The 26865-nt window shown below is 43.0% G+C and overlaps 1 protein-coding gene across 3 annotated transcripts in view; it reads right to left on the bottom strand.

Moving 5' to 3' along the window:
• The window catches only part of MAPKBP1 (mitogen-activated protein kinase binding protein 1), a 77446-nt gene that overhangs the window by 35427 nt on the left and 15154 nt on the right, over positions 1-26865 (bottom strand). For all 3 annotated transcript variants that reach the window (XM_043984654.1, XM_043984656.1, XM_043984655.1), the window contains exon 3: positions 5185-5276. In XM_043984654.1, coding sequence (XP_043840589.1) covers positions 5185-5276 — 92 coding nt within the window. The remainder of the gene's footprint in view (positions 1-5184; positions 5277-26865) is intronic.

Below are 26865 nucleotides of genomic sequence, written 5' to 3'. Positions count from 1 at the left end.
CCTAGATGACCTCTAAGGTCCTTTTCCACTCTAAATCTTGGATTTATGTTTGTTGATTTATTTACCTCAATTTAGAATTAGGACTATAATAAGCTTGTTGAAGAGAGGATACCATGTTGTACTGATCCCTTATTTATTTCTGTATTTTCCCTTTCACTGCCTTCATCAAATCCCTACTTTGGTTCTTTTGGGTTTTTTTGAAGTATGAAGGTGATATGGGATAGAATCTGGGGTCAAACTGACCGTGAGTCGTCCCAAAAGAATTACAAGACTCAGTGACTCAGTTTTCCAAATTTTATTGCAATACTGTGGGTGACCACAGGGAGAGAACCAGAATAGTGGATAGGTATCTCTTGAATAGTGAAAGAAAAGAGAGTTATATTTATAGTATGGATAAATTGATTATCAGTCTCATTATAATAATCTCCACCTTAGGGTGTTACAGGGGAGGGCTTATCCTAATTTGGAGCTCCTGGGGTCCTAAGCCAACCCCTGAGGTGGAGGTATGTTTTGGGGGTTTATACATCATAAGGTGAATCTGGGGACAAATTTGGCCTTTTCTCCGTATGTCTCTTTCTGGTTCCCATGACTAGTTTCAAAACATAATCATTTTTCTTTAGAATTTCTATACCCTTGTCATTTTATCATTGTTATAGTCTTCAGGTCTCCTCAGCCTAGGTCCCTCTGTTCCCGTTATGGGTACTGATTTATGTGGGTATGAAAACCCAGCATCCTACTTGTGAGTTATCTGTTAACTGGGGTCTGACTCCCTTTTGGAGCTAATATCTGAATTAGAGCTTGGATCTTAGGTTTTTCTATTAACCCCTTTTTGCCTCCTACATCAAAGGTAACTCTTGGTTTTTGATGATATTATTGATAGAGAAAATGCTCTGGCAGGGCCAACACATTGGAAAAGATTTAAGTCCAGACTAGTGGCAGGGTCTTTTTCTTTTAGCCAAAGTTTAGCCTAGCCAGTTTGCTGAGGCTTATCCTCTGGTTGGTCATAGGTGATTCATTATTCACCCACTGCAATTTTCAAAGACCATGTGCTGAATGGTAGAGGAGGGAAAATTTGTGTTGGCAGTAGGGATACTCACACTGATGAGATCACAGATCACTGAAGTATTCTCTTATAGCCTAGCATATAATTGATGCTTTATGACCCCTTAAGACTGCACTATACAAAGAATTCATCACTAAGTTAATCCTTTTTTTCTTCCATAAGAACAGATCTCTTTTTTCCCTTTCTTTTCTTCCTTTTTACTTTGCATCACTGTCACTCCTTCAACTTCTCATTCTTAACCCCCTCCCTGCAAAAACAAATAAACAAAACCTCTCTTGAAACAAATAAGTTTAGTCAAGCAAAGCTAATTCACAGATAGGCTGTGTCTGAAAAATGTATGTCTCAGTCCATACTTCCAATCTATCACCTCTTTGCTAGGAAGTATTATGTATATGCTTCATTATCAGTCTTCCAGGCTAATGATTAATCATTACATTGATCACAGCTGTTTCTCTGAATCCATCTTTTTGGGGAAGGGGAGGTAAATGGACTTAAGTAATTTGTCCAGTCACATAGCTAGTAAGAATCTGAGTCTGAATTTGAACTCAGGTCCTCCTGACTCCAGGGCTGTACTCTATCCACTGCACCACCTAGTTGAGACCCTTGAATCAATCTTTTTCACATTTCTTATGGTAAAATAACATCTAACCTCTTCCAGATGTATTATACATGTTATGCTCTACACAAATTGGTCCTAAAATGCCCCTTCTTCCCTTCAAAGCTCAGCTCAAGCACTACTTCCTTCAAGAAGCCCTTCTTGATTTCACAGCACCAGTAATGAAGCATGTCAGCTACTTCCTGACGGAGGGGGGAAGGGGCACAAGTTGCAGAATGAAACATGCATTTTCAGACATAGCCAATAGGAAAATTTGTTTTGCTTGGCTGCATATTTGTTACAAAAGGTTTGTTCATTTTTCTCAATGCAAAGAGGGGAAGGACTATATAGGGATAGGGGAGCTAAGGACAGGATTGCCAAATAGAAGAACAAAAAGAGGGTCACAAACATATTTTTGAAATGAATGGGGAAAAAAAAATCACAAACAAGCAAGACACCTTTGAAATCTGCATCTTAATTTATTATATATAGAAGAAAAGCAAGTTGTACATAGCAGAAATTTGCCTTTTCTGCACAGTTTTCTTTCTATTCTACTGTATATAAAGAAATGTTCACCTAAGATAATGTTTAAGTACAGAATTTTTTTAAAGGAGGGGAAAGTAAAGAAAACCAAAAAAAGTTGCACACTGAGACCTCAAGTCTGGGCTAATACAAGCTGTTCACAGATTAGCAATTCAAATGCATTTTTTCCTCCCCTCTTCTAATGCCCCAGATAAAGCAGAGCACTAAATTGGAATTCTCGGACACCCCACTCCCAGCCCCACCCCCCATTTCTGCTATTCTTTGTCTTTTAAATTTAACATTAAGTTCATCCACTTCCAGTCTTTGCTCTCATCACATAAGCCAGACTTGTAAGAGTAAGTATTGCGGCTAGGAATGGAAAGCTGCTGCCTTTCTTCAGTCCAACACTTGGGGGCCTGAATGCTAAGAGATGCTTGTTGCAGGTATCTAGCCTTCAAGAAGCCAGGAAGGAAGGCAGTCATGGTCCAAGTGTTTATGATTCCTCTAACTACAATGACATCACTTTAAACAGGACACAAAACTCCTTAAGCCCTGACACCCAATTATGTGCTCTCTCCCTCACCCCACAGGAAGGAGGGAAAGTGTTTGCTTCTTTGTGTTCTACAGATCAAAGAGGACCCAAATACCAAAAAGGGAGAAGATCCTCTGTCTTCATACCTTAGACGGTGAGCCTTAGACCCTTATCTTCAATGATGTGATAACACTCAGATATAGAGTTAGCATTCTCAGAGGTATAACACAGCTTATTTCAGACTAGAGAAGTGCTGAATTACTGCAGATAAATAAAAACTCCCCAAGTCCTGCTACACACATAACTTGGAAGCCTACTGCGTGCTGGCTCATGTTATCTTCTTTCCTAGGACCTCTCTCTTCAGAAACACAGCTGCTTCTAGAAGTAAGTTCATTCCCAAGAGACTCCATCTAACCTCTGGCTCTACCATTATCTAGTGCTAAGAACAAGAAGATTGATTCTAAAAACCTAATGGCAATAGAGAACAATAGGATCTATACTAAATTCCAAAGCTTCTGAATTCTCTGAATCCAGTGGATCGAGATAAGGGAAGCTGATTTGGGGCTAAGAAGATTGTACACATCCAACTTGTTGAGCTGAACTCACAGAAGACACCTGGTTACCACCCCGGTCTCCATGAACACGAGGGCACAGAGTATGGCAACAAGGGAGTAAGTCTGCTACAGAAGAAAGTCAAGGCAGTGAGGAAATACTGGAGGAATGTCAAAACCAATGCAACTGAGTCTTCAACCCTTTTTTTTTTTTGATGAGATAATGGCCATATAAAGTAGCCTAACGACTAGCCTAAACCTATTTCTGACTGCTTTATATGCCTTTCCTCCAATCACTAACTCCTTGTGCTGTTTCATTTCCTTTGAGCAAATTGTGTTTTGGTTTGATATTTGCTTCTAGGCCTCTGGGAGGATTTACTATGCTTTGTTTCTCTTCTTGTTTCTAGGATACCTGAGCTAGCGCTACAGAAATAAATGCAATGGAAGTGGGAGGGAGAAAGGGTTAGGAACATCTGATAGGGGAAAAATAAAAGGGAAAGAAAAAAACAGCCTGCTCAGGAAGACAGAGTTTGGTACCCTCTGTACATCCCAATCAGGAAGAATGATTGTTCAGAGGACTGAAAATAGAATCTAGCTTAAAATATTACTAAAGAATACCCATAGCAAGAGAGCATTTAGAAGGAGCAGCTTCAAGTTCTGGGAAGACTACAGGCCAACGTGTTAGCCAAGGACATTGCCCAGAGCTGACTCACATTAAACATTCTCAGGCAAATTGCAGGGTGTCTACATTAGGTAGTGATGCTTGCAGTTTTCCTGGGGCCCCAGTGGCACCCAAACACCCTTCAAAGGATAAGACCTTGAAACAGTGCAAGCAAGAAAGGGTGGAACAGGACTCCCCATGCTCCAGGGAAAGACTCCATCATGAAATTGGCTTTTCCTATCTGCCTTACACCTCGAGCAATAATACAGATAAACAGACAATAATACAAACAAATTTGACAGGCTTGTCAAATAAAAAATTGTCATGAGCGGAATATCCGTGAGGTACCCCAGAGGGGATCCTCCAACTCCCAAGGTCACCTGTTGCTGTTTCTGAAGGACAAAGAGATTCACTTATGTCTTTCTTCAGGCACAGCTACAGCGGCTCACACAGATCTTTCCGCGAGAGAAAGGAGGACGAGCTGGGAGGAGAGAGACTAAGAAGAATACTCCAGTACCCTGCTACAGAATGAGGCTCCTTTAATTTGGGGTTCTCTTGTTCAAGTGTCTGATGGATGAACAGCACAGGAAAGAAATGGCTCTTGAGGGTAGATACAGCTAACAAAGAGCTCGGGCAAACCTAGCAAACCATGTACCTCTTAATAAATTTAAAAGAACAGCTAGGGAAATTATAGCAACTGTTCACCTTTATTCTCGATTCACTTTCTTCACTCCTCTGTTGGCAGTGAGAATAGATAAGGTTCCTCACTAGTCAGCAAGGAGTTAAGGTGTCTGGGTACCAATGTGGCTATACATCCACAAAATCCCTGAGGATCCTGTGTTAAGGAAGAAGCACTAGTTCCACATACACAGGTCCTCTGAAGAAGTGAGGCAAGGCAGTGAGATGGGAAAGAACAGGCACGGCCTATTCTGCTTTCCTTCCCTGTCACTGACATCTCGCAAAGTGGCAAGGATTTAGTTCTAGAAGATGGGCTTAGAAACTTTGTAGATTATGGAATGTGAAAAAGAATACACCCATTCCTTTCCCGACCTCTGCCCTTCCTCCATACCTTTATCTGCACCTGCCCTTATTTCAATTTTATAAGAATGTCAAATGAAGGTCTTAAATTGAATAGACCTCTCCTACTTGATAACCCCTTCCCCACAGAAAGCCAAGAAACCTGTGCCCACTCTCGGCTGGCTTCTAGTTCCGCAGCTAGGAATTTCCAATTGCAATGGGAACCCCTTCCCAGAGACTTACCCAGCAGGGTATGCAACCAGACCTGACCGGGGGTCACAAGCCAGTCCTCTGCCTCCAGACACTGTTATTCCCAGCACCTTCTCCAAGGTTACCTGATCAAGGAAATACAAGGATGAGACAACAAGGAAGAGATAAGTTAACCAAACATGGGGCTTGAGGAATGGGTGTTGGAGATGAAGTTGGCCCTACTCTACAGTGCTAGTTGATTTCAAAAATAGCCAGCAACCATCACTGGTCTCTTCTGGGGGTCTACAAATCCACTGGCTTCTCTTAGTTGTCTGTACAAAAAAAGAGTGATCAGAAGTTCTGCTGAGTTTCTTGATCATATAGGGATGAATCTCTAGGCTATACCTACCTTTAAGGGGGCTTAGTAAACAATTCACAGCTGTGGAAGGACAAGTGGGTAGCCTGACCAAGGGTTAATGTCTACAAAACAAAACTACAAGCTGGATTCCTATCTCTGCACTACCCTACTAAGAGATAAGCGTCTCTTTTGGTGGCTCAGTTTCCTCACCTATAATCCAAGGGAAAAAATGCCCAAGAACTAGAAGGCTAGAACAGCTAGATGGTGCAGTGGATAGAACACCAGTCCTGGAGTCAGGAAGACCTGCGCTCAAATCCGGCCTCAGACACTTGACACTAGCTGTGTGACCCTGGCCAAGTCACTTAACCCCAATTGTCTGACCCCCTCCCCCCCCCCAAAAAGAACTGGAAGGCTATATAGAATTGGTAAATTGTAACAATCTCTTCGTTCCATCATTCCTTTATTAAGAGAGCTCCAAGGACAGCTGGGTGGCACAGTGGATAAAGCACCAACCCTGCATTCAGGAAGACATGAGTTCAAATCCAGCCTCAGACACTTAACACTTACTAGCTATTTGACTCTGGGTAAGTCACTTAACCCTCATTACCGAAGAAGGAAGAAGGAAGAAGGAAGAAGGAAGAAGAAGAAGAAGAAGAAGAAGAAGAAGAAGAAGAAGAAGAAGAAGAAGAAGAAGAAGAAGAAGAAGAAGAGAGCTCCAGACCCCATGAGTCTATCAGTCCAGGACATGGGATAAAGCTCAGGAGGTAGAAATAGAGCCTATCTAATAGTGTGTTATGTTAGGCACCAGTACTCAGTTATACTTATAGCTAATACATTCTTGTTCCTCTCAAGAAGATGGTAGGGAAAAAATATGTCAAATGCTTTAAGATCCCAAGAAAGACAAAACCCAGTAATCATCATTATTTTTTGGTTGTTTTTTTTTTTGGGGGGGGGTGAGGCAATTGGGGTTAAGTGACTTGCCCAGGGTCACACAGCTAGTAAGTGTCAAGTGTCTGAGGCCATATTTAAACTCAGGTCCTCCTGACTCCAGGGCCTTGCTTTATCCACTGTGCCACCTAGCTTCCCCAATCATCATTATTTATACTGTGTCCCCCAAATCATCAGGTCATCTCTGAAACAAGTAATAACTACAGCTAGACAATCATATATTTGATGCCTAAAATTTCTCTCACTTATGTCTCCACTCCAAAAGTTGCCCCTGCCCATGCTCCTGTCTTATTCTACCTCTGTCTGGATTTCCATCTGTGGCTCTCTTAAGGAATGCTCTCCACTTCACTCAACCTAACAGAGATGTGACAGAGAGGACTGCTTGGCATCTATCTCCAAGGCACAAGATTTTAGAATGACAGTGCTTCATGATAACTTTGGCAGCTAGGTAGCGCAGTGGATAGAGCACCAGCCCTGGAGGCAGGAGGACTTGAGTTCAAATCCAACCTCAGACACTAGACACTAGCTGTGTGACCCTGGGCAAGTCACTTAACCCTAATTGCCTAGGAAGGAAGGAAGGAAGGAAGGAAGGAAGGGAAATAGAATGGCAGTGCTGAGGGATTAGGTTGCATCATACCACAAAACTCCCTAAATCAAAGACAGGTTTGAACCACAAACACTTTGGGGGAGCTGTGCCTTACTGCCCCAGAGAATCTCAGACGGCATCAGGGCAGCTCCAAGAATGTTTCTTCCCCCCAAGATTTAGATCTAGAAATTCAAGTAGTCCTGATCAGAACTTGATTTAAATCTCAAGACACAGATAATGTGTATTGGGAACATATTTAGTGGACTAACTACATAATGCCAGAATAAATGCCCTAGAACCGTTTCAGTCCAAAAACACACAGTTGGTTCTTGGAGAAGCTTCTGAGCTTCCACAGACTGAAAGCCAGAATACTAGCCAATTTATGTCTCTTGGCAATGAGTGCTTTAGGTAGGGGTCTCTAATACCCATCTGGCAGAAAATGAGAAACACTTTGAGCTTTAGGTAGGGCCCTTCAATGTCCATCTGGCAGGTACTTAGAGGCACTAGCCATCATGCAGCCTAAATAAGGAGCCGACATCCATTAGTGGGACAAACTGACCTTGGCTTTTTCCAAACCATTCTTGGTAGTTTCCCCTCCATGAACTGAGCCTATTCCAAGTCTTACTTCAAACGCTGGTTACTTCTCATTCTGCCCCTCTCTCAAATAAGGTATTGTCCAGAGAGCCCAAAATACATAGGTAAATCAATCAGAAAATTCGGCTCATGCTGTGGTTCTATTCCTTTAACCCAAGGGTTAGCAAACTACAAGGCCTGTGTTTTGTAAGCCTGCAAGTTAAGAATGATTTTTACATTTCAAAATACAATAAAACTTTATTTATAAATGTAAAAACCATTCTTAGCTTACTGGGCAGGGCTGACTCGGCCCACAGGCTGTGGTTTGCCTACCTGACCCCTGCCTAACCTCCCCACTGTGGAAGAGTGCCAAGCTCTTGCCTCAGGCACCAAGCCCAGAGCTACCCCACAGAAAGCCACACTCAAGAGATTTCCTACACCAGCCTCTGTTTATAGGGAAGAGATACAACTGGGCCCCAATTAGTGTAATAATGAATTCTTCTTGAAGTGGTCACATGTAATCAATTCAAATTTAAAGTTAGAATTATGTCAAATATAAGTTACATTTTCAATGGAAATATGTAGTGTGAATCTGAATAATGATAAAAATAATTGAAAATAATCATGTCTGAAGATCTATTATCTGAACTCAGTGGGACCTACCGTTTTGGACTATATCTCTTGAATTCAATTTAAATTAAATTAGTCCATCCCAGCTAGGTGGTGAAGTGGCTAGAGAGCTGCTTGGAATCAGGAAGACTCAACTTCCTGAGTTCAAATTCTGGCCTCAGACACTTACTAGCTGTGTGACCCTGGGCAAGTCACTTCACCCTGTTTACCTCAGTTTCCTCATCTGTAAAATGAGCTGGAGAAGGAAATGGCAAATCATCCCAGTATCTTTGCCAAGGAAACCCCAAATGGGGTCATGAAGAGTTGGACACAACTGAACAAGGCTTTTTTAGCTGCAACCCCAGGGAGACTGTTCAGGGCTATGGAAAGGCACAGTGTCTGTTCTGAGGCATCCTACCCTCTGACAAGTTTTCTGGTAGGCCCAGGGATGCATTTCAATCTGGAAATAATTTTATAACTATTTTGGATTTGTTGAGTAGTGTTGCAAATCCAAACTTCTTCGAGGTCTTTGAAAGGAAAAAGGGGACCCTGGGATTATTCAGACCTAAAGAGCACTGCAACCTCTCCCTAAAAGCAAAAGGGAGTGGCAGGCTCTAATCTTCGAATGCCCTACAGATTTAGTCATTTTCCTTCCCATAGCTTGGGGACAGGGGGCCATCCTCGTGGCTGGGAAAGCCCGGGTAGGCAGGAGCCTGGTTCATTTTCAAAGGGTTTGTGGAGTTTGTTTTTTTGTTTCTCTGGATTTCTGGCTGGCCTTTATGAGGGGAAAGGAAAGCAGAGTTATTTCCCTTGGCGGTATGGAGGGGGGAGGGCAAGGAAACCAAATTCAGAAGCATCAGCTGCTTTTTATTTTATGTTCTTAACTCAAACCAGCTTCCTGTTTGCAGGGAGGTTTGGGTTGGACTCCACTTTCTGAGCAGCTGAAGTCCTGGGGCTCCTGCTCAATCCCAACCACTTGAACCAAAGGTTCCCTAGGGCTTCAAGGCCCAGGCTTCAGTAGCCCCTCTCACCACCCCCTGTAGAAGGATATACAGTTCCTCTACACCAGAGGCTGACAGCCTCGGCAGATTCAGAGAGTTTAACCTAACAAGAGGGTCTGGAGCCCAGAGAGAACCACAGCTTCTCCCAAGCACAATCCCAACATCCTAGTTAGTACTTCCACTCTTCTTTTCAAGGCACCCCAGGAGAGCATTAAGGCAAGCAAAGATATGGGGGCTTGGGATAAGTGAGAAGCAAAACTAAAGATGACCAGATAACAGGACAGACTATCAAACTAAAGTTTAGACTGCTCAACTAGATATCAGGACAGACGTGCCTAAGAAGTATGGGGAGATAACATTCTATGGCAGGAAAGTCACTTAGTTATGGCTACTATCTGACTGGACCTAGGAGACAGAGATAACCCCAGAGGTCAGGACCATCATTTAAAAAAAAAATCCTCCTTGACTCTCAGGAATATGACTAGATCCAGGCTTTCCCCACCCCACCCCCAAAAGGAACTTTCCACTTTCTTTCTGGTGGGCACCCCATCTATCCTCTATAAAAGCTTTTGCTTTCCTTCTCTTCCAGGAGGAAGATGTTTCTAAGCCATCTCCACCCCAACCCCCATGAAGTCTTTGACTTTCTCTAGTTTCAAATAAAAGACCATTTTAATTCTAATTGAACTGTGTAAGTGTAATTCTTTTTTTTTTTTTTTTTTGCCCAGAGCAATGAGGGTTAAGTGACTTGCCCAGGGTCACACAGCTAGTAAGTGTCAAGTATCTGAAGCCACATTTGAACTCAGGTCCTCCTAAATCCAGGGTGGGTCCTTTATCCACTCTGCCACCTAGCTGCCCGACAGAGTGTAATTCTTTACAGAATAATACCACCTAAGGACCCCCACCATTTCCCCCCTGACACTAAGTGAAGAAACTCTTCAGCAATAAACCTTAAGAGAAAGACCTGAAAGGTCACTTTGCTTCTCCACAGCTCACAAGCAGCTGGGTAGTACACTTCCTTTGTAACAGGGCTTAGATGGGTCCTAAACTCAGGCAGCAAGCACTGCACCCCACTCCCATCCCCCCATTTTTTTCTGCTCTGTAAGACTCCATATAAGTGTCAAACAGAGACCTGGGTCACCACAGTTGGATGAAATGAGGTTTCGGATCCAACTCTGAGCCAAGAGGCCCAAGTTCTCAGCAAGAAAGTCTTCCCTCCCAAAGGCAGTAGAATTCCCCCACCAGCTTGCTCAATGCCTCCCCAGATTCTGTCCCTGGTACACAGAAACATCAGGGAAGTGACTAGCACTCCTAACTGGCTGGGAGTAGCAAGGCAGTGGCTTAATAATTCTATACTTCCCTAGCCTTCCCTTATTTCTGATTCTTCAAGCTACTCTATTTGAACTCACCCAGCCAGCAATGGGAGTATAGAGAACAGTTAGTAAATTTATGATTTGCATTTTTGCTTTTAATTAAAAGTACACACAAAGTAACAGAAGCACAAGATCATTCATATAATGATGCAATGAATGTTGTTCCAGGTACAAGAAGGAACCTACTTAAGAGCCTTACCCTTTAATGCTTCCTCCTTTCTTACTGTCACTTAATCCCTTTCCAAAATCCATCATCTGGGGCTGCTGAACACAGATGCAGGAAGTCACACAACCTCAATGACTGGGTCCACCATGAATTAATGTTCAGGGGGCAGCTAGGTGGCGCAGTGGATAAAGCACCAGCCCTGGATTCAGGAGGACCTGAGTTCAAATCCAGCCTCAGACACTTGACACTTACTAGCTGTGTGACCCTGGACAAGTCACTTAATCCTCATTGCCCAGCCAAAAAAAAAAGTTAATGTTCAGCAGTCTTAATTGGGCCTTTACCAAGGCACCACAACACCTTTGTTTACTCTTCCCTGACTCACTATCCCAAATCCTCAAAGCAACCATTCCAAACTTTCTCTTCTGAAGCTACCACCACCTCTTCCCTTCCTTTCAGCAAAACAGCTTGCCACAAACTTCATTGAAAAAATTGAGGCTTTGGGTCATAAACTCCCTCTCCTCCCTAATTCTACAATTCAAAAACCCTCAACACCATCCCCCATTCCCTCCTTCTTTGCTCCATTCTGGGAGGAAGATTTGGCCCTCCTTGCCAATGCCACCCCCTAGATTTGTGCCTTTGATCCTGACATGGAGGTTGGGCCAAGTAGCCATCAGGATGGACACACCTAAGCAGTAAGGGAGATAAGCTCATTAGGCACAGCTGCTGCCTGATCAGTGCCAAGGGGCAGTGATAACTCCAGAAGTCAGGACCACCACTCCATCCAAGCTTTCTCCACCCCCAAGGGAACTTTCCACAGTCAGGTGGTCACCCCATCCAGCCCCCCACCATGCTTCCTCTATAAAAGCTTTTGCCTTTCTTCCAATGGATGAGCAAGATGTCTCTAAGATATCTCCTCCCTTCCCTCTTGATCACTTTCTCTAAGTGCCCAAATAAAAGACTACTTTTGACAATCCTATGCTGCCTCCTCCTGCAACTTTTTTTTACGTGTCCACTTTTCTGACTTAATCCTTAACTCCTCCTACCCACTGACCTTCCCTGCTGCCTTCAAACCAGGACGAGATTTTCATAATCCTTTCTTTACTCGATCCTATCATTCCCTCAAGTTATTATTCTACATCTCTCCTTTTCACATCCAAACTCCTAGAAAGATCTGTCTACACTGTTATAGTGGTCTCCAGTTTGTCAGTCAAGTATTTATTAAGCACTTACTATGTGCCAGGCACTGTGCTAAGTGCTGCTTCTTGCTTCCTCGTCCAACCCCTCCCCCCCAAAAAAATCTGGATTCTTTCTGTCTTCCTCTCTCCTTCCCACACCCATTCAACTGGAACTAGTCTCTTCAAAGTCACCCATGGGGGGCAGCTAGGTGGCACAGTGGTTAAAGCACCGGTCCTGGATTCAGGAGTACCTGAGTTCAAATCTGGCCTCAGACAGTTGACACTGTGTGACCCTGGGCAAGTCACTTAACCCCCATTGCCCTGCAAAAACAAAAATAAAAGCAAAACCAAAAACAAAAACAAAGGCACCCATGGCCTTTTCTAAGTCCCAGGCCTTCTCAACCTCTCTGCAACACCACACACTACTGACCCCGCCAGGATATTCTCTCCTCCCTTGGTTTTCATCACACTGCTCAGGCTAGCTTTCTTCCTAGCTGTCAGAGCAAGTCTTTGCCCTTCTCTCTCTCATCAGATTCATCATCCATGTAGTGGCCCTTCCCTGTGGGTATTCACCAGGGACTCTTTCCTAAGCCCTGAGAGTGATGGGCCATCTTCTCAAGATGATGTCATTAGCTCCCCTCTATTCAACTATCATCTCGATGCATCTAACGCATCCCGTCTTCATCTCTCTCAATCTCCAGTCTTGACTCTCCAACCATCTGCTAGACATCATCTATCTCATCTAAGGACCTCCAACTCAATAAAGCTTTCTCCCTAAAGCTATACTTCCTTCTAACTTGCCTACTTCTGTCAAGGGAGGGGAGGTGAAGGAGGAAACAAGTATTTATTAGCCTTTATGTGCTAAGGCTTTACAAATCTGATCCTCAAAACAACCCTTGGAGGCAGGTGCTATTGAGAGGTTAAGTGCACACAAGCTTAAGTCTTTAGACTCCAGGCCCCATCAGCTGCCCGAAGCATCAACATCCTTCCCTTCACCCAGGTTTGCAACCTAGGAGTCATCCTTCCCTTCACCCTCGGTCACTCCCATCTCCAATCAGTTTCCTGATCTTGTCATTTCATCTCTTTGAGATCTCTCATAACTGTCTCCTTTTCTTCTCTATTACCTCCACAACCATGCTAGCCCACACCCCCTCATCACCACTTTCTAGGGTCTTGATGCCCCCACGCTTTCCCCTTTCAAATCTCTCTTCAACACAACTATCAAACTGACATTCCTACAGCACCAGTTCACGTCTCATCCCTGCTTCACTGGCTCTCCACTGCCTTTAGAATAAAGTATGGGCTCCTCTGCTTAGAATTTAAAGCCTTCCCCAATCTGGTTCCAATCTACACTTTCTAAGCTTACTCCTTCATGAAATCTATGATTCATGACCTATTTATTGTTGCCCACAAAGGAACTAATAAAAAGCATTCATTAGGTGCCTACTAAGAGCCAAGCACTGACTAAAGGGAGAGAAAAACTGGCCAGGGAAGGGAATTTGGTAAGTGAAACAATAGGGCAATGAAATGACACTCCCATCCTAGAGACAATGGTACTGCTGACCTGATTATTACAGTTCTCAAAGCTAGAGGCAGAAAGGCAGTGGAACGGGAGAGAGGCTTAAGATGAGGACACATGCTCCTAGGGAGTACGAAGCCTAATAGTAGCTTAGCTCCGCTCAAGCATGCCATTGAGCATGGAGGCTGGGGCAGGGCAGAAAGGAGCCGGAGTGAACACAAGGATGTGTGCACAACTGCACTTTTGCTAAGGCTGTAGCCCAAGTCCTAGAACATACTCTCCATTCACATTATAGAAATGCTAGCTAGCTTCTGTCATGACCTGCCATGACAGGACCATATCCTGAATGCCCACCCTCAGAAATATCTGTATCTAGTCTGTATATATCCAGTCCTCACTTCTCTGTGTACATTATCCTCCCTCCCCTCCCTTCCTCACCCCCAATGGAATGTGAGCTCCTCACGAACCAGGCCTCTCATTTTTGTCTCTTTAGCCCTAGTACCTACCACAGTGCCTGGTACACAACAGGCACTTAATAAATAATTGTTGAATTAATTAATTAAAAAAATAGTTTTGGGAGTGAGAGAAACTGAAACCAGGGAAGGGCAATATATGAAGAAAGTCTGCTAACCTAAGTCAGGGCCCAAAAGCTGATGTTTGGAAGAAACTTCAGGCACAAATTGAAATGCAGCTCCCACCAAAAGAAGAAATCAGCCTGAGGAGCAAATGCAGTTAATAGCATCGAAGGCCATGGAGAACAGGTGCTGCAGGCCGCCAAGTGTTTTGTTGTTTTGTTGCCTTTTTTTTTTTTTAATTCTAGCAACAGTATTTATTGCAGAGGCAGAGACTCAAAACTGAGAAACGAGCCACTTTAAAGGAGATAGTGATCTCCCTTACATCCAGGGCTGAGCTCGACATTATGGAGAACAACAGAGCAAGCACAGCCTATGCTTTTGTGGGTGTACTGCGCTGTGAAAAGGGGAGAGCCTACACTCACACCGAAATGGGCATCATCTTTCCTTTGGCACTGTAGCTGCCAGACAGCAGAATTACTACAAGCATAAGATGGTGATGTCGACATCCCTCACACAATATAAACTGGACCGTCTTCTTTACGGGTCCTAGTAGTGTGCATTAAGAGAAGGAAAGGAGAAACATCCTTGCATTCCCTACAACACAGCAAAATACTTTCAAGACAGTCCAACCTCCCAATGTAGAGGATAAGAATGTGAAGTATGCATTAAAAACATAAAGGCTGTGTAGGCCCTAGCTGAAGTGGAACTGGGGAGCATCTGTGAGATAACAAAGAAGGGACATTCATTCAAATATTTATCGAACACCTACCTAATATGTACAAAGCACTGTAATACGGGAATAAAAAGATGAATCTGAAACATTGCATCTGCCCTCAAGGAATTTATCATCTAGTAGGAGAGATAAGGCACATAAATAACTATTAATCAAAGTAATATGTAATATGAGCCATTAGAGAGGCACCAAGTAACCTACTACTGAACTGAACTACTGAACTACTACTGAGTTCAAAGAGAGGAAGAAAGGCCTCATACATACTCAATATTCATAATAGCACCTTTTGTGGGGGAAAAAAACTAGAAAGAAAGTGGATAGCCACCTACTGGGAAATATCTAAACAAATCCTGGTTTATGAATGTAATGGAATATTATTGTACCATGATGAAGAACAAATATGAAGAATCCAGAGAACATGATTCAACTTGAACACACTGAAAGCAGAGCTAGAAAAATACATACAATGACTACAATAATGTAAATAAAAATAACACTAAAAGACAGCTGAACCAAAATGAAAGAAAATAAACATTACTGTTTCCAAAGAACAGCTGATGAAATATATCTCTCCTCTTCTCAGTAGAAAGGTTAAAGACTACACATGACAATTGTTACATATGCTGTGAATGTAGTGTGTGTGTGTGTGTGTGTGTGTGTGTGTGTGTGTGTATGTGTGTGTGTGTGTTACTTTGTAACAAGGAAGGTTTTTGCTGGGAAGGGTCGACATTGAGAAATATCTGTAGTATTTTTTTACATCATCTAATTTTTTTTTTTGGTGAGGCAATTGGGGTTAAGTGACTTGCCCAGGGTCACACAGCTAGTAAGTGTTAAGTGTCTGAGGCCGGATTTGAACTCAGGTCCTCCTGACTCCAGGGCTGGTGCTCTATCCACTGCGCCACCTAGCTGACCCCTGGACATTTCTTTTTTAAAAATTAGATGATGTGGGGCAGCTAGATGGCGCAGTGGATAGAGCACCAGCCCTGGAGTCAGGAGGACCTGAGTTCAAATCCGGCCTCAGACACTTAACACTTACTAGCTGTGTGACCCTGGGCAAGTCACTTAACCCCAATTGCCTCACAAAAAAGAAAAAAAAAAAGAAATGTCCAAACTGTCCTGAGGGTTCTTTGAAGAGAAGAATCATTCACACTCAATGATAGAAGACTTGAAGGAAAAGGTAGATTTTGAGCCAGGCCTTTAAGGATGGTTAGGATCAACAGATAAACACAGCAGGGGGGAATTCCAAGATGAAGAAGTAGTATGAAGCAAAGGCAATAAGGTAAGAAAATATAGAGCATTCATAAGAAATAGAGAAAGTTTAGAGCATAGCAAGCAGCGGCTTCTGGCTGGGACAATGCGAGATAACACACCTTCAGACTGTAGCCAAAATGGGGCTAAACTGTGGAGGGCCTCCAATTCCAGGTGGAAGGGTTTGAATTTCACCTTGTAGGCAAAGGAGAAGAACCAGGAGGCTTTTGAGCAACAAAATGGCATGGGTAGGGCTGTGTTTTAGAAAAATTAATCTGGGGAGAAACAACATGACGATAGGACTGACCTTGTGTCAGAAAAAACTAGGTTCCAGGGCAGCTAGGTGGCAAAGTAGATAAAGCACCGGCCCTGGATTCAGGGGGACCTGAGTTCAAATCCTGCCCCAGACACTTGACACTATGTGACCCTGGACAAGTCACTTAACCCTCACTGCCCCGCGCCCCCCCAAAAAAAAGAAAAGAAAAGAAAGAAAAACTAGGTTCCAGTCTCCATCTGCCATTCTAGCTGTGTGACCATGGTCAAGTCACTTAATTGTTCAGTGTCCCAGATGGTGAAGGGACGTTCCTACACCTGAAATCACAAGTAAGGATGAAACAAAAGCAAAATAACTGAAGCAGGAAAAGACTAGAGACAAGGAAATAAATTAGTTGGTGATTATTACAGCAGGCCAATCAGGAGATAATGAAGGTCACAGAAAACAGAATGGAAGAAAAAGAGACAAGATGCAAGAGACATGGTGGTGCAATGGAAAGAACTTGGGGAAATGAATGAATGAATAAATAAGAAAGAAAGAAAGAAAGAAAGAAAGAAAGAAAGAAAGAAAGAAAGAAAGAAAGAAAGAAAGAAAGAAAGAAAGAAAGAAAGAAAGAAAGAAAGAACTCAGGGCCTGACTGGACAGGGGGAAGAGTAGGGAATTAGGTTTTAGCCTAGAATGGTAGTGCTGGGAGTAAAAAAACAGTCAGAAATAAGAGATGCTTTTGTGGGGAAGTTGCTGAGTCTGAGACATTGGTGTATCAAGGTGGACACATCAGCATGCAGTTGAACCTGTGGGATTAGAGTTTAAAAGGGAGGTCAGAGCTACATATAGAAATCCGAGTCATCTATACTGAGGTGATAGTTGAAGTCAAGATTAGGTCAACCAGCCAGGAAAAATAAGGTGAAGAGAGAAAAAAAGGGGGGAGGGGTGTCAAGGATAGAACCTTAGTAAACTACATTTAGGAGGCAGGAAGAACAAAAAGAGTTAAACAATACAAGAAACAAAGTACTCAAAAGGAGGATGACAATCAGGATAGCTTATATCGCATAAAAGAAAGGAGGAAAAAGTTCAAGAAGGTGAGGATGGTTGGTCAACAGTGCCAAATGCTGCAGGGATGTCAAGAAACCCAAAAGAGTAAATAGAAATGACCTTCAGAGTTCAAACTCATCAGCAAGTCCAACTACAAGTTGGTCCTATGGTTCTAGGAGATCCCTGAGCTTTTCTATGGATTCCTAAACATGAGACAAGAAAAAATTCTCAGCAAAGACTTTCTGGATCCAATCCCAGTCATTTCGACAGTCAAGGGAAAGAAGACACACTGAAGTCTTACCAAAACCAAACTGCTTCTTTCACATTGGGTAAGGGGTCACAGAAGAAACCTGTAATATTATGGGAGCAGCTCCTCCCCTAAGACTTAGTGAACAGTCAAAGCCCACACAAGGGCAGGGCCACCTACAACTGGATGACCTCCAGAGTCCATACACATCAGCAGGAGGGATGAAATCCCAGCATCTGGAGTGGGGGGAGCTATTCTCTGCAATGAGAATACCAGCTTCCCCTTTCCTCCTCCCTCTACTTCTCAGCCCCCCCCCCCAAACCAAGAGATATAAATCTCATAAATACCTGAGATATAAATCATCACTAGCCAAACCATGGGTTTGCTATTTCTCTACCCAAACATGTCAGAGACCTGCCCAAGGCAGAACTCACTTTTCCTTTCCCTCCCTTCCCTCAGGTTAAGAATAACTAGGCCTTTCTCCTGCACATACTGCACTAATTGCCTCACACTGATCAGGAACTGTCAAAGGTAGCAACATCAGACTTTGTCCTATGCTCACTAACTCCTGTTCTTCGGAGAGACACATACAAGGTGCCAGATAATAGCCCTAATCTCTAGGGCCAGAGGCATTGACACATCAGAAAGGACCTTGTCTCTCCACTAAAAACTCTGCCTGGCTTCACTGACTTCCAGGTTTTTCAGTCTTTATGGCTTGAGAATTCTCTGATACAAACAATTCCAAACAAGACAAATTTCCCCCCATTCTAGAGTCCAAGTATCTGCAACTGAGTCAGTCTCCTCTGCTAGAAGGATTAGAATGCACTCAGCTTCTCTAAATGATGACCTTAGAGATCATCTGGACCAGTGGTCTTCAAACTCTTGATCACACCCCTATAAATAAAAAACTTGAGCATGCACCCCCAGTATATGCAAATAGGTTGCACAGTGGACACAGTACTTACTGGGCCTGTAGTCAAGAAGACCTGAGAGTTCAAATCCTACTTCAGACACTTACCAAGTGAGTTGCCCTGGGGAAGCACTTAAAGCACTGTCTGTCTGTTTCCTCATCCATAAAATGAGGATAATAATAGTACCCAGCTCTCAGGGTTATTGTGAGAATTTACAAATAATATCCACATTTACAAATAATATCCACATGCTACTATGCTATTATTCACATCATAAAAAATGTAAATTAATAAAGGATGAGATAAAGATGAAATCATGTTTGACTTAAAGTCAAAGGTCAAGCCTCTGAACTTAAGAAAATTGACTTTGGCAGCTGCGTGGATATGACTTGAGTCAGAGAGACAAATTAAGAGGCTTTTTACAAAAGTCCAGGAGAGGTTATAAGGACTTGAACTAGGGTGGCGGCTGCATAAATGGAGAGAAAAGGACAGAGATGCCATGGTTAGTGCAAGGGAGGAGTACAGGATCACACCAGGTCATGAACTTCGTGAGTGGAAAGATGACGATGCTCCCAACAACAATAAGGAAGTTTAGAACAGGGATGGGTTTGGAGGAGAAAGATAATGAGATCTGTGATGAAAACTGCAATCTAATCACTGGATTAGAGATTTAAAGGTGGAAGGGACCTCAGAGGCCATTGAGTTCCACTCTCAGAGGCCCAGAGAAGTTAAGTGACTTGCCTGGGGTCAACACAGCTAGTTAATGTCTGAGATGGGATCTGAACTCAAATCTTCCTGACTCCAAATGCTGCTCTCTATCCCCTAAACCAGAGGTATCATATGCATGCAAAACTCTAGAGCTGAGAGAAATTAAAATGTAATTGGGAAATTATACAACATAGATAATGTTAATTTGAGGTTTTCTAAGTTAATATGTGGTCTGCAGGGATCCATTTCTATTTAAATCTGATACCACCACACAAATGCACCTAGCTGCCTGCTCACCCTGTTCAACTCACTCTATCCCACTTAAAATTAAAAAAAAAAAAGGGGGGGGGGAGAGGGGGGGAAATGTGCTTTCACTAACTGGCCACTTGCCCCAAGCATAGAGGCAGTCAGTGGACTCCAGAGGTGATCTGGGGTATGTGTATGGGGTATGGGACAAGGCCAATGGCAAATATGCAGCTGCTAATTTAGGTGCCCAAATTAGGTTATAATTGCCCTGAGGGACCCACAACAGAGCAGAAAGGGAAAGAGGCCTGGGACTTGCACAACCCCTGAAAGGGGAACAGCAAGGAAATATGGCTGTGTTGGAAATGAGCCCTGACTGGCTATCACAGGCACAGTGGTAAGGGAACCATATTCCCACCCTCCCATTGCTTGATCTTATACCCTCTTTTGGGTCATTCGAGCCGCAGTCTGAAGAACAATGATCAAGACAATAAGACCCCAGAGATAAGAAAAAAAAAGAAGAATTCCTTTCATTTTTATGCCAGTTCTAAGAAGTCAAACTGAAATTCCACCTTGCCTTAGGAAGAGAACACAATACTAACAAGAGCTCCCTTGAGGGTGCCCATGCCCACAGTGGAAGTACAAGGGTACTTGTATCAAGGACATACTTCCTAAGTAACCTCAATAGGATGAAGTAGGAGAGTTCGAGTACTCTAATGCCACTAATCTGTCCTTGGTTCCTGCAAGAACAGCTGGGGAAGTGACCAACTGGGCAGCCAGGGTGGCCTTAAGAGTCATGGCAGAAGGAGATGTGAGAGACAGTAATAATTCAGGAACAAGCACTCATAAAAAAGCAGCTAAAACAGGGCTAAGGGAGTAGGCAAGTATTTCCTCTCTCCATTGAAGAGAGGCTAAAATTTCAAGGCAAGAGGGAGAATGGAGAGAGCCTATGTTCTTCAGTGCCCACAGGGAACCCCACATGGTTAGAGCTCACCCACACTCTGCCCATACTGGAGCTCACCAAACTAACTTCAACTGCTGGCAACAGTTTCCATGGCAATGAAAATTATATTGTCACAGGCTGGAGAATCTGATTTTGTATACAAATGGAGGAGAGAAAGGAGTAGGAGCCTCAGCATCAAAGTTAAAAGAAAGAGGCACTAGCTAAAAGACTAAGTTGTAGAATATATACCAGTACCCATCTGGAACAGAAGTGAGATAGGTAAGAAAACGGGCTACCAAGAAGTGACTGCCCATGAATTTGGAACCCAAGAACTCCAGGTATAGACAGCAGTCCTAGCGCTAATCTTATTGTCCATTCCTTTTCTACAGCTATCAAGAGGGAGAAGATGGAAGATTTCTAGAATCTCTGGAACCCCAAATGCTATTTTATTTTGGGAGCCTCAAGTCATCCTTTTCCCCAACCTACAGCACTTCCCCCTTCTCCAGGCAAAGAGTGTTCAAGTACCCTCTGCTTGTCTCCTTAACATAGCTTCTTTAAGGGATTTGATTGACTTACTCTTAATGGTATTGACATTTTAACTCCACAACACAACTTAAGTTTTAAAAGTGTAATTTCGGTAAGGCAATGGACCAAGTGTTTTTGGAATTAAGAAAGAACTCTTTTCAACATCCATCAAATCACACCTCATAGACCCAACTCCACCTATTTATAAAACTGGCCTTAGAATGAAGGATTGGTCAATCCTCTATTACTTTCTTCAAAATGCCAAGGAGTTCATCAATTATAACAGAAATTCAAATCAAAACATATCTAAGGTTTCACCTCACACCTTTGCAGGGGACAAAAATCATTGTTGGAGAAGACAGCCACATGAGTCATTGATGGTGGGGCTGTGAAATGGTCTAGCCATTCCAGAAAACAATTTGAAATTAAATTTGAAAACTGACTAAAAATGTCATTGCACCAGAGATCATAAGGCACATATTCCAAGTAGGCCAAAGAAAGGAAGAGAGGTTTTAGTTATAGCAGCACTTTTTTGTGGTAGTGAAGCCCATCAATTGGGAAATAGCTGAACAAATTACAGTAGCTGAACAAACCAGACGCTAATGTATTATCATTTTGACATAAGAACTGATGTGGAACTGGGAGGAGCATGTCAGAACTTATACGAATGTACACAGATAAAGCAAGCAGAACAAGGAAAACGATATGCACAATGACAACAATGTAAAAGGGAAGAACAAAAACCAAATGAACCATGAAAGTTATGTATGACCGAGATTGGCCCTGGGGAAGTTAAGAAAACGCACCCACTTTCCCGCTTCCCTTCATAACAGAGGTGGAAAATTACAGATTCGTGAGTTAGCATGTGTACTGAGACTCAAATGTGTTGATTTTGTTGAAACTGCTTGTTTTCCCTACTTCCTCATCCTCAATGTGGGCTTCATATTTGTGGGAGGTGCTCAAAAGTCATGAGCCTGGAACAATAGGGAGCCAACAATGCAGATTTAGAAGAGATCCTAACTCAGTTAGAGGTCCTGCACCCAACAGCAGCTACAGTAAGGAATCAGAATAGTTTGCAAAAGCCTGTGGACTTCTGTTGATGGTTTGCTTTCTGGTAACCGAGGTAAGGTAAAACTTTCTCCCCAGCAGAAATGGAGCAGTCCCTCAGCTGAGGCCTCTAAAGGGGCCAAGATTTCGTATTCCTTCCATTTCCACACTCCTGCCCCTTGCCTTGGTTAAGGGTAGGGCCTCCCAAGGAAGGTACAGTCCTGATTGTGAGACAGGTAAGGGGCCATGGGGGAAGGGAAGGTCTGACAAAACAGAACAGTCTGTATGCTAGAGGGTGCTGCCCCCTTAGACATCTTACTAAAGATGATCCTAAGCAATGTTCAGGATCACTGACCACCAGAAGTGACATCAACTGTCCTGTAGACTTGATGCTCTTGGTACTGCTTCACTATAACTGCTTTACATCAGGAACCCACTAGGAACTGCAAGGATTTGGCACCTATCACCCACCACACGGACCAGATCATTAATATCTGGACTCAGTCCTTCCAAAGGGTGGAGGTGGGGAGTAAAGCCTGGGACTTGTGGTCTTCATTCTCTTCCATATTCGGCCATTCCCTCAGGAGACCATTACATTGCTGCTATCTTTCTGTTTTAGTTCCCGCCCCCCATTTCAGGGCTGCTTATGCCAAGCTTCTTGCATCCTTGGGGTCAGGGCTGCTCTGTAATGGCCCTAAGGCTATTTAAGAGGGGGTGACCCCATATGTAACTGAACGTGGGGGTTACAAAAAATTGGGCAACAGTAAAAGGTTTTGTTTACCTATTTTATATATCTATATACCCAGGGTCACAGAAAAGTTTCTCAGGCAAAAAGGGCTCACAAATGGAAAAAGTTTTAAGAAGCCCTGCTCTAGAGGACCTTTACAACCTTGTCACGAAGGGAATCAAAGCAATATTCTAAAGTTCTAACCCTAAAGGCTCAACTGTTTTTCCTTAAAAAGGTACTGAAACTGTCACTGCAACTTAACTAACCCAGGAGAGTGAAGCTTACTTGAACCATATAGCTACTTGATGGTTTATGGAAAAAAGGCAGCAAGAAGAGTGGAGTCAAGAGCCTCTTGGGCTTCTGACCAGCAGACCAAAATGACCACAGAGACAACGTCCAAATGAATTAATCCTGTATCTTTCCATTCCGTAGCTATAAGTAAATCTCCTATTGTTAGCTATTAGATGATCTTTGAAGATCTTGTTTTCTTCCTGTCTCTAACTTATCAAATCAGCATGAGACAAATATGGCCTACTATGTTTTGTTGTTGTTCAATCGTTTCACTCATATCTAACCCTCTGTGACCCCATTTGAGATTTCCTTGGCAAAGATACTGGAATGTTTTGCTGTTTCCTTCTCCAGCTCATTTTACAGATGAGGAAACTGAGGCAAACAGGGTTTAAGTGACTTGCCTAAAGTCACACAGCTAGTAAGTGTCTCAGGCCAGCTTTAAACTCAGGTCTTCCTGACTCCAGGTCCAGCACTCTATTCACTGTGCCACCTAACTGCCCAGACTACTATATAAGCCTTTCCCAATTTCTCTGAACTTTTTTTATTTTTCATTAGGTCATATAATCTATTACATTAATATACTGCAATTTGTTCAGTCAGCCAATCCCTAATTGATGGATACTCACTTTCCTTCCAGCTCTTTGATACTACAAAAAGTTGCCAAGAATATTGTTTTTGTCTACAAGGGACTTTTCTATCACTTTGGGGTATATCCCTAATACTAGAATTACCGGGGTCAAAGGGGATGACTGCTTGTCTATTTCCAAAACACATGTTATCCTCTTCTCACCATTTTCTGTCCTTTCTCACCAGTTGCCTAAATTGTGTGTGTGTGTGTGTGTGTGTGTGTGTGTGTGTGTGTGTGTGTAAACCATGGACTATCAAGGGGGCTCAAAACAAAAGTTAAGATAATTAGATTTTTAAAAATATATATAATGCTCACATGGATACACCTACTTTTTGGGATGAAAACTAAAAAAGAAATTCAAATCCAAGTTTTTTAAAAAAGGGAGATGGGGCACCTAGGTGGCACAGTAGATAAAGCACCAGCCCTGGATTCAGGAGGACCTGAGTTCAAATCCACCTTCAGACACTTGACACTTAGTAGCTGTGTGATCCTGGGCAAGTCATTTAACCTTCATTGCCCCACAAAAATTTAAAAAAAAAAAAAGGGAGACAAAGCCAGTGAATACGCTTCAGCTGGTAGAGGCTGGCAAAAGTGAGCGGAATAGTCATTGCTGTGCTGTTGGCAATGAGCTTGGGAGTGAGTGGAGAAGGTGAGGAGACTGCCCCTCCTCTCCATCTGCCCCCAGCCCAGGGCATTCATACCCTCCTTTAGCTCTAGATATAATTCCCTGAAACAAAAAGAAAAGGCCAAAACCCTTTCTGGGAGAGGACAGGGAGACATTCATTGTGGCAGAGTACTCTGTGGGAAAGTCCCCCACCTGCCAAGAGCAGTGGAAGTGAACCCAGTGTGCTCAGGGGCTTTTCCAAGGATCAGAGACACTGATCCCTGAGAGCCCCTATGCTAAGAAGCCCATCTCAGGCTTGCCATCCCTGTTTCAGATCAAGGAAGTTCTCAGGGCAGCCTGACAACAGCTCCTTGCCTTTTCCCCTGTCTAGCTCTCAGGTACCTATTCTGTCCCTGCACAGAATTTAAAGGTTTATCAATGTACAAAGACTGGAGCCATCTTCCCCTTCACCTAGAGGGCTAGGGGGAGGATAAAGTCTGAAGCCCAGAATTTCAATGCAGGCCCTGCTGCTGCTCCCTTGTGTGGCCTTGGGCAAATTAACTTCTCTTAAGTCTCCATTCCCTCAGCTATAAAATGAAAGGGCTAGACAATTGATCTTGAATAATAATAGTAAGACCTAAAATTATTTATAATTTTTTTAATGAAAAATGCATTGGGAGGGGCAGCAAATTTTTTTTCTTAAAAAAGGTGGTGTACCTATATAAAATGTTGAACCCACTGGCTTATGCCAATCCCTACAAATGGAATTCTCTTTCCCACTATCTCTGCCTGTTAAAATCCCACCTGTTCGTCAAAGACCATTATTTCTTCTCTTGGAAACTAGTTCATATTGACTTTACATAGACTATCTGTTTACATGTTGTCTTCATCCAGTGGAGATCCATTTTTGTCTGTAACCCCAGTGCCTGGCTCATAATAGGTCCTTAGAGATGCACTGACTGAACTGCCCTCAGAGAGCCATGTCTCATCTCTCTCTTTCCTATCCACCCATCTCTGCAGAGGAATAATGTGTTACCTTGGACTGTGGATGCCTGTGCATGTGTCCTAGCTCCCCTACTAGATTCTGTATTCTCTAAGAGCAAGAGCCGTCTCCTAAATCTCTGGCATTTTGGATTGATGTCAAATCATCCCACCACTTTTTAAATATAATATTCATTTCAATGTCACAATAACTCTGTAAGGCAGGCAGGGCAGGTATCATCACCCCCATTTTACAAATGAAGAAACAGAGGCTGCGGCTGGAGGTAGGGGGAGAACTCAGTTCGCATATGGCAGAGTTGGGTCTAGAATGCAAATCTCCCAAATCCCCCATTTCAGTACTCTTACAACTGGATGGATTCTTCTTCATACATGAGTAGGGATAACACTGGCCGCCACCCTATTCTATTCTGTTCTGGAGCCCCTATCAAGTAAAGTTAACTATACTGAAAGGAGAAATGTTATCACTTAGAGAATGTCATAAATACCTGCCAAACCAGAGACCAAGGGCAGAACAGAAACAAGGATGCCTAATACCAGAATAGAGAGATGAAAGGGACCTCAGTGGTTCTCTACTCCAAGCTGGACCCAAAAGGAATCCCTCCCATAATACTGAAGACCTCCAGGGAGTGGGAACCCGCCAGCCCTTCTTCAGCCTCTGCTACTTGGGCCCAAATACATTCATTGGCTAGGAAGTTTTTCCTGACATCAAGCCTAGATTGCTCCTGATTCTATTCTATGCAGTCCTCCTCTGCAGACTAGAACCAAGTGATCACGTTCTCCGCGTTCTCCCTGAGCCTTCTCTTCTCCAGGTTAAATGCCCCGGTCCTCTCAACTGCCCCATATAGAATCTGAAGGCAATTTCACTCTCCTGGTTGCCCTCCTCTGAAGGCTTTCCAGTTTATAAATACTCTTCTGACAGCTTAGTACCCAGAACTAAACACAAAACTCCAGATTGGGTCTGACTACATACAGCAGGGTACTCAAGTCCTATACTGAGAAGTTATGCTGCTCAATGCAGCAGTTTTTTAAGCTGTCACATGACACTATGAAAGTCATAGTTTACAGTCTACTAAGCACCCTGATCATCTCTGTCAGAAAAACTGCTGCTTAACCCTGCCTCTCCCATCTGTATTTATAATTCTGTGCCTTCTAAAGAGGCTACAAATCTTTTTTGGAGGCGACATATGTATGTAGGCATTATGTAAATGTGTATATGTACACATATCTATTCCTGTAATACATGCATGGCTATGGCTATATTTAACAACAATGATTTGCTTTGTTAGTTTTCTCCAGGCTAACATGTACATTTCTCCACTAACACTTCATTGTGGTGTGAAGGTAACCCAGGACAAGGGTGATGAGTTTTCAACTATAGCTGCTCACCGAGCCCACCTACTAAGGGGCAAAAGAATCATGACCCACACTGACAAAAATGACAGATCTTTTTAAGTACTGAAATAATGTGTAAACTGGTACACCAAAAAGCCTCAATTGTGTCATTTTATTCACCAAAGCTAACTGAAGCAGATATCTGTGAAGTAAATGAGAAGTGAAGTCTCTCCAAGTAAGTTAACCAGGTATTTTTGTCATGCTGCAGGTAGAAGACATCAACAGAGAGAAACAACAAATTTAAATTCCTCAACTAGCAAGTATCTTCTATTGGATATACTTTTTCAACCAAATAATTAC

Source organism: Dromiciops gliroides, chromosome 2, assembly GCF_019393635.1.
Source record: "Dromiciops gliroides isolate mDroGli1 chromosome 2, mDroGli1.pri, whole genome shotgun sequence".
In the NCBI taxonomy this organism is placed as follows: domain Eukaryota; kingdom Metazoa; phylum Chordata; class Mammalia; order Microbiotheria; family Microbiotheriidae; genus Dromiciops; species Dromiciops gliroides.
The sequence above is the reverse complement of the archived record's forward strand: the minus strand, read 5'-3'. Positions and strand labels throughout refer to the sequence as shown.